We start from the raw sequence: 8,441 nt of genomic DNA, 5'->3' as shown, positions 1-8,441 counted from the left end.
TCTTTTTTTTTTTTTTTTTTTTTTTTTTTTTGAGACAGAGTCTCATTCTGTCACCCAAGCTGGAGTGCAGTGGCACAATCTTGGCTCACTGTAACCTCTACCTTCCAGATTCAAGCGATTCTCCTGACCGTGACAGTTTTGAGGAGTTCTGGCTAGATACACTGTAGAATGTCCCCTAATCTGAGTTGGTCTATGTTTTCCTCATGATTACACTAGTGATATGGGATTTTGGAAAGAATATCCCAAAGTAAAGTGTCCTTCTGGTCACATCTTATCAGCTGTATGATATGAACATGACACCATGAGTAATGTTAACCTTCATCACGATTTTGGTGATGTCTGTTAGGTTCCTCCACTATAAAGTTACTGTTTTTTTCTTTCCCTACTTATTCTTTGGAAACAGTCACTAAGTCTAGCCCACTCCCAGGGGGGTCAGGGGCACCCAGGAATGAAGCTTCACCTCCTAGAGAGGGGACTATCTCTCTCTATATAAAATTCGGAATTCTTCTACAAAAAAGATTTGTTTCTTCCCACTTATTTATAAATATTGTTTTTAGTGACTACATTACTGGCTATACTATAGTGTAGCTAAATAGTCTTCAAATGTTGCACATTTAGGTAGTATGCAATTTTTTACTTAGAGAGTTTTGTATTAATAATTTATAATCATATGATAGGTTTTTAAATTTTGCGTTTTTATCTGTAGTGTTTTAAAGACATTCCTTGCCCCAAGGAACATATATTTATAATTTCAAAAAATCAATACCTCTCGAGCACAGGCCTGCATATTTTATTTGACTGAGAACTCTTTTATCTCCAAGATTTTAAACTTGGAGCTTTCTGCTGTGATCATAATCCAGGCAACTCTCCAGCACTGTTCTATCCATTGAACCTCTTTTTCTCAGTTAACTTGACTTTAGTCATTTTTGCATCCCACTTCACTCAGCATATCCCACTTTCTAGCCTTAGATGATGCCTATGACAACAGTCTTCACATTTTTTTTGCTGCTATAATTCCCGCTGCCAAACATTTTAAGTTGAAATATAACATTTTTTCAACATTTTAATCATTCCAAAAGATGCAATTTCTAGCACATTAGAGATATTTTAAAATAAAAATGTTACATGAAGTGTAGTATAAATACCCACAGTGATTTCATGGCCACTATTATTCATTTTCAGAAAAATGTGAATAAATACATCTTTATTTTAAGGAATACAGAATTCTTGCTCTTTAATAAAAATATATTAGCATTTAAAAATTTTCCATATTTGCTTATTTTCCTTGAACTCTAATTCCCATTCTACTTGCTCTGTAGAATTTTGTTGTAATCCAATACATTTTATATCTGAAAGTACTTTAGGGCCAGTCATGGTGGCTCACACCTGTAATCCCAGCACTTTGGGAGGCCAAGGCGTGCAGATCACCTGAGGTCAGGAGTTTGAGACCAGCCTAGCCAACATAGTGAAACCCCATCTCTACTAAAATTACAAAAATTAGCCAGGCATGGTGGCACATGCCTGTAATCCCAGCTACTCGGGAGGCTTAGGCAGGAAAATCACTTGAACCCGGGAGACAGAGGTTGCAGTGAGTCAAGATCATGCCATTGCACTCCAGCCTGGGCAACAGAGTGAAACTCTGTGTCCAAAAAAGAAAAACGAAAGAAAGTATTGATGAACCCATCATAGTTCTCTGTAACTGTAATATGTATATAAATTGAAATTATAAAGTACACATTTTTTCTTGTGATTATAAGACATAGATTTTTTCCTCAGATTGTTTTTCATTAAAGTTGGTCATATATAATTGACCAAATCAACATATATTACACATTTTAATACATTATTCATTACGAAAATTATATTGGAAATGCTTCTCAAATAGATGAGTCATGATCAGATTTTTTCTAAGTATAATATTTAATGAAAAGGGAAGGCGTAGATGGTAAATACTATTCAGTCTGGCAGTTAGTATATATTTTAATTTTTTCTTACTAGGAGGTAAAATTTTTTAACTCTTTTTTTTTTTTTTTTTTTTTAGAGATATGGTCTTGCTATGTTTCCCAGGCTGAATTCAAACTCCTGGGCTCAAATTATCCTCTTATGTCAGCCAGGATTATAGGCACGCATCACTGCCTAGCTTAAACATTTTATAAGATAAAGATAAACTAGAAAAAAATATTATATGATGATAGGTTCTTGAAATACAGTTGGCTCTCTATCAGCAGGTTCTACATTCATGGATTCGACCAACCCCAACTCTGATGGAAAAAGCAGTACCTGCATTCTGCATTGGTAGAATCCGCAGATGCAGAATCTGGCACCTCCTCACCCCACCCCCTCCATCCCACCTCCCCCTGTGAGTGCTAACTAAGGAACTTGAGTATCCATGGATTATGATATCCACGGGGGTTCTGGAACAATCCCCCACAGATAGGGCAGGCCAACTGTATATTATTGAATAACACATTCAATTTAAGAGAATCACTTAAATTTTTACCCTGGATTTTAATCAGTGTATCTGGAAATGTTTAGTAGTCATGGGAAACTTTCCAGTTACATTTTAAGAATCAAGTTTCACCAGTTTATACCACTTCATCTGTGCAGAGATGATTTATTTACCAGCTCTAATGACAAATCTTAGAGATGAGTAGTTAGAACATCTAAAAAGAACTGGCAGGGCACGGTGGCACGTGCGGTAGTCTCAGCTACTCAGGAGCCTGAATTGAGAGAATCACTTGAGCCCACCATCACTTGAGTTCAAGGTTACAGTTAGCTATGATCACCACTGTACTACAGCCTGGGTGACTGAGCAAGATCCTGTCTCAAAACAAACAAAATTGTTTATTTGAAGGGAGAGTGAGAAACACTTTAATGTTCCGTATTTCTTATCAATGCTATGTTTGTTTTGCTCATGTGGGAGTCTTTCTCACTCTTTTTATACAATTCAAAAGATAGAAGAGGCAGAACTGGGCCATGTCTGCTTTCTCTCTCCTAAGCCACAAGTGTTGCTAAAGAAGGCAGCAAAATCATGTAGGTCCCTTAAGTTAAAATTCATATTAATGTGGCAAGTTGCCAGGCGCGGTGGCTCAAGCCTGTAATCTCAGCACTTTGGGAGGCCGAGGTGGGCGGATCACGAGGTCAGGAGATCGAGACCATCCTGGCTAACACAGTGAAACCCCGTCTCTACTAAAAGTACAAGAAAATTAGCCGGGTGCGGTGGCGGGCGCTTGTAGTCCCAGCTACTCAGGAGGCTGAGGCAGGAGAATGGCGTGAACCTGGAGGGGCGGAACTTGCAGTGAGCCGAGATCCAGCCACTGCACTCCAGCCTGGGGCGCAGAGCAAGACTCCATCTCAAAAAAAAAAAAAAATGTGGCAAGTTTGAATCATATTTCACAAAAGCAGCTGTATAAGAAACATTTTATCTATTATGACAAATAACTCTGACTTTAATACATTGACTAGCAGGAAATTCAGTCTTACTGTAGAGTTTCCTTCCTCCTTCTACAAGTTCACAAGAAGTAGGCTGATGTGCTGTGCTGGGTACATACGAAAGCCTCCTCATCTTCAGACCATCCTGATTCGATGATCCCTTGAATGTCTTGGTAGCCCTAGAGATAGCAAAAAAAATGTAGACAATCATAGAAAGATTAATATAGCTCAATAAAGTATCTCACCACTTTTCCACTGAACTCTTAAGATCACTCAACTAGTCCTTCATTAAATTTTGTTTCCTCTCCGTTGTATAACCCATTATGACTCTTTCAAGTCATGTCAATACTTCTCAGGTTCACACTTAACCTTGAATCATCCTCAGTCTTAGCAGATAACCTTTTCCCCACAGAGAAGATCTGCCATTAAGCTCTTCTCAAAGTAGTACCTGTCTTTCTTTGTCCCTGCTACCTCGATGGAAAAGTAAAGAATTTCCCTGATATCGTCCAAGGCATTTCCCTCATACCGTCCAAGGTATTGTATTTCATAATACAAACTCAAGGAAATAGAATTCTGAAAAAAAACTTCACTGTGGGAGAAGAGAAGAAAATGAAGCTTTGTAGGGGTCATGTGTTAGAAAAAAGGTTGAGTAAACACTGCAAATATTGTATTTCTCTCACTGCTGGTCCTTTTCTTGATACCTTCATAATATCTATAAACAAGGCAGATTTTCCTCACCTTAAACAAAATTTCTCTTGAACCTACAGTGTACACATCTGTGTGTTTTCACTTTTTATTTTGAAATAATTATAGATTCACAGAAAGGTGCAAAAATAATACAGAAAGGTCCTTTGAACCCTTCACTCATATCCTCCAATGGTTATATCTTAATTATAGTATAATGACAAAATCAGGAAGTTGATGTTGGAACAATGTGTATGTATAATTATCTGTCACTTATCACACGTTGTAGATTCCTGTCACCGCAATCAAGATACAGAACTATCCCACCACCATGAAGACCCCTTGTGCTACCCCTTTAGAGTCATTTTCTCCTCCTCCCAATTCCTAACCCTTGGCAATCACTAATCCTTTCTCCATTCCTATAATTTCATCATTTTGAGAGTTTTATATATATTAAATCATGTAATATGTGGCCTTTTGAGATTGGCTTTTATCACTCATCTTAAGGCTCTTAAAACCCATCCAAGTTTTTCTATGTATCAATAATTCATTGCTTTTTATTTCCGAATAGGATTCCATGGTATGAACGGCACAATTTGTGGAACCATCCACCTATTGAAGGACATTGGGGTTGTTTCCAGATTTCCCCTATTACAAACAAAGGTTTGATGAACATTTACATATAGTTTTGTATAGATATAAGTTTTTATTTCTCTGAGATAAATGGTCAGAAGTATCATTACTGAGGTGTATGATAGTTGCACACTTAGTTTTTAAAATAAACTGCCAAACTATTTTCTAGAATGGCTAAGCCGTTTTACATTCTCACCAACAATGTATGAGAAATGTAGTTTTTCCACATCTTCACCAGAATTCGGTATTGTCACTATTTTTTCTTTACACTATACTCACAGGGTGGTCTTAGTTTGCATTTCCCAAATGGATACTGATATTAAACATCTATTCGTGTGCTTATTTGCCATCTGTACATCCTCTGATGAAATGTCTCTTCATGTCCTTTGCTTGTTTCCTAATTGGAGTGGTTTTACTGTTGAGTTTCAAGCATTCTTTTTTTATCTTTTTTGGCCACAAATTGTGTTTTATTTTCATTATTCATACAAATAATTTTCATATATGTTTGTTTGTTTATTTATTTATTTATTTATTTTAAGACAGAATCTCCCTCTGTCACCCAGGCTAGAGTTCAGTGGCGCCATCTCGGCGCACTGCAACCTCTGCCTCCTGGGTTCAAGTGATTCTCCTGCCTCAGCCTCCCGAGTAGCTGGGATTACAGTTGGCTAATTTTGGTATTTTCAGTAAAGTCGAGGTTTCAGCATGTTAGACTGGTCTGGAACTCCTGATCTCAGGTGATCTGCCTGCCTTGACTTCCCAAAGTGCTGGGATTATAGGTGTGACTCACCGCAACCGGCCACAGATAATTTTCTATAATATCCAGGGGCAAGCTGGAGAATTTGGCAGTCCCATTGGAGCTCCCCTCAGAGACTCACAGGTCGGTGGCATGGTGCGGAGAGCCCAGGTTTGTTTCACAGTGCAGTTTGTGGGGCGTATCCATCTTGCAGTTGGCTCTTCCTCCACATCTCAAGTGGGGGCTCAAAGATGACAGGCATAGGGAGTCCTCGAGGCTCTCAGGAAATTTCACTCCTCTTCTGCTCTGTGGTCTCTTTGGTTGACAGAGTGTTCTTCTGCATCTCTGTGGCCTTCAGCTTGACCTTATCCAAGCTGGCAATTTCCCCCAGGTCCAGTTTGTATGCCATTTTCTTAACCCCTTTCCCGTTTGCTCTGAGAACACTTTCCAGCAGCACTTGTGGCTGCAGCGTTTACCCAGAGATAATTTTGCCACAAAATATCTCACTTTTGTTACTATTTTCACATAGTTCTAGAATATTGTCTTTGGAAACAAAAGACATCACTCTGTTTATGGTATTTTGTTTTTAGTAGTGGTATTTCCATTTGCAAAATATAGTGATTCTCAATCACTGAAAATGCCAGATCCTAGAAAACATAACATTCCTACACACGATGTTAACATCGTTCTCAAACAGTTGTTGCCCGAAGATTCATTTGATGAATCCGGTTTTTCCAAAATAGACGATTCTGATGATTCAGACTATTTTTATGTTAGTTCTGTTTAGAAATAGCTTCAGGAACGGTTTTTATATTTTATTTTCACATCGAAAATCAGTCAGATTTGCTTCAGCCTCAAAGAGCCTGTTTATGTAAAATTAAATGAGCAGTGGCAGTGAGCTGTCCCTTGTTTTTCTAAACAGGAAAAGGGTTAAAGCAATCCATGGCGTCCTGCTCCAACCCTGGGTTCCTGGTGCTCCCAATCATGTTGCTATGGCAAGAGACCCAGTTTCAAGCACTCCTTATATATTCTAGATAAGAGTTCTTTGTAACACACGTGATTTGCAAATATTTTCTCCGTCTGTGTAACTTGTCTTTTCATCTTCCCTATAGGTCTTTCACAGACTAAAAGTTTTACATTTCAATGAAGTCCAACTTACCAGGTTTTTTTCTTTGATGGATTATCCTTTTGTTGTCATGTCTGAGAACTCTTCATTAAGCCCTAGATCCCAAAGATTTTTCTTCTGTTTTCTCTTTAAAACTTTAGCATTTAATGTCTGATATTTAACCCTGTGATCTACTTTGAGTTAATTTTTGTAAGGTTTAAGTGGAGGTTCATTCTTTTTGTCTATGGATCTCTGAATGCTCTAGCACCTTTGTTGAAAAGGCTATTCTTGTTTTCTTGAATTGCTTTTTCACCTTTGTCAAAAACTTTAGAATAAGCTTGTCTGTATCTGTAAAACTTTTACTGGAATTTTTTTCTTTTTTAAGAGATGAGGTCTCACTATGTTGCCCAGGCTGGAGTGCTTTGGGTACTCACAAGCAAGGACCCACTACTGATTAGCATGGGAGTTTTGACCTGCTCCATTTCCAACTTTGTCCAATTCACCCCTCTTTTGGCAACCTGGTGGTCACCCACTCCTCAGAGGTCACCATATTGATGTTGAACTTAATGTGGACACCTGATCACTCAGCATAGTGCACTATAGCCTGGAAGTCCTGGGCTCAAGCAATCCTCCTGCCTCAGCCTCCTGAATAGCTGGGACTACAAGTATACATCACACCTAGCTTTTTAAAAAATATTTTCTATATATCTGTATATAAATTTATACAATTATAAACATATACAATTATATAAATATATTATAATATATAAATATATACATTTCTATATTACATATTACATAGACTAAACATATATTGTAGAAATTATATATTATATATAATTAGATATGACATCAAAAATATATCATATATTTATATATAAATTTGAGGAAAATTGAGATCTTTACTAGGTTGAGTTTTCTAATCCTTGAACACAGTATATCTGTTAATTTCGTTCTTTCATTTCTTTGACTGGCATTTTGTAGCATTCAGCCTACAAGTCCCATACATGTTTTGTTAGATTTACAGCTAGTATTTTATTTTTCGGAATGATTGTTTAATTTCAGTGTTCAATGCTAGATATAGAAATACAGTTGATTTCTGTGTTTAGCTTGTATCTCAGACCTTGCTGACCTCACCAATTAAGTTTAAAAGGTTTTTTTTTTCTTTTTCTTTTCCTTTCTCTGTTTTTTGTAGATCTATTGGGATCTTTTACATAAACAGTCATGTTATCTGAAATAGGGACAACAAGTACACTCTGTGTGATTTCAACGCTTTTCAGTTTTCTGAGGATTTTTCTGGCCCAGGATATGGTCTATCTTGTATATGTTACTTTGGTGCTTTAAAAGATTGTATGTCCTGCTTTTTGTTGGATGGAATGTTTGATAAATGTCAATTAGATCCTTCTAGATGGTGGTGGTGTTGAGTTCTTTTTTTCTTTTTTTTTTTGTATAGAGATAAGGTCTCACTATATTGCCCAGGCTGGTCTCAAACTCCTGAGCTCAAGTGATCCTCCCACCTCGGCCTCCCAAAGCGCTGGGATTACAACTATGAGCTACTGCACCTGGCCAGAATTCTCTTTTTTTTTTGAGATGGAGTCTCGCTCTGTCACCCAGGCTGGAGGGCAGTGGCACAGATCTCGGCTCACCGCAACCTCTGCCGCCCAGCTTCAAGCAATTCTCCTGCCTCAGCCTCGCGAGTAGCTGGGACTACAGGCGTGCACCACCACACCAGGCTAATTTTTGTATTTTTCGTAGAAAGGGGTTTTTACCATGCTGGCCAGATTGGTCTTGAACTCCTGACCTCGTGACCTGCCTGCCTCGGCCTCCCAAAGTGCCAGGATTACAGGTGTGAGC

The 8,441-nt window shown here is 38.0% G+C and overlaps 1 protein-coding gene across 1 annotated transcript; it reads right to left on the bottom strand.

Moving 5' to 3' along the window:
- Nucleotides 1-5,762: 5,762 nt before the first annotated feature.
- LOC111543272 (thymosin beta-10) lies at nucleotides 5,763-5,891 on the bottom strand. The gene has a single exon (XM_023213113.1). It carries the CDS (start codon nucleotides 5,889-5,891, stop codon nucleotides 5,763-5,765), a length of 129 nt encoding a protein of 42 aa, XP_023068881.1.
- Between the last annotated feature and the right edge of the window lie 2,550 nt (nucleotides 5,892-8,441).

The sequence above is a fragment of the Piliocolobus tephrosceles genome, chromosome 14 (genome assembly GCF_002776525.5).
Source record: "Piliocolobus tephrosceles isolate RC106 chromosome 14, ASM277652v3, whole genome shotgun sequence".
NCBI lineage: Eukaryota > Metazoa > Chordata > Mammalia > Primates > Cercopithecidae > Piliocolobus > Piliocolobus tephrosceles.
This window is presented reverse-complemented; position numbering and strand designations above follow the sequence as displayed.

What these genes read in the sequence shown, in the direction of transcription:
- LOC111543272 (XM_023213113.1), bottom strand. Translation starts at nt 5,891, where the DNA reads ATGGCATACAAACTGGACCTGGGGGAAATTGCCAGCTTGGATAAGGTC.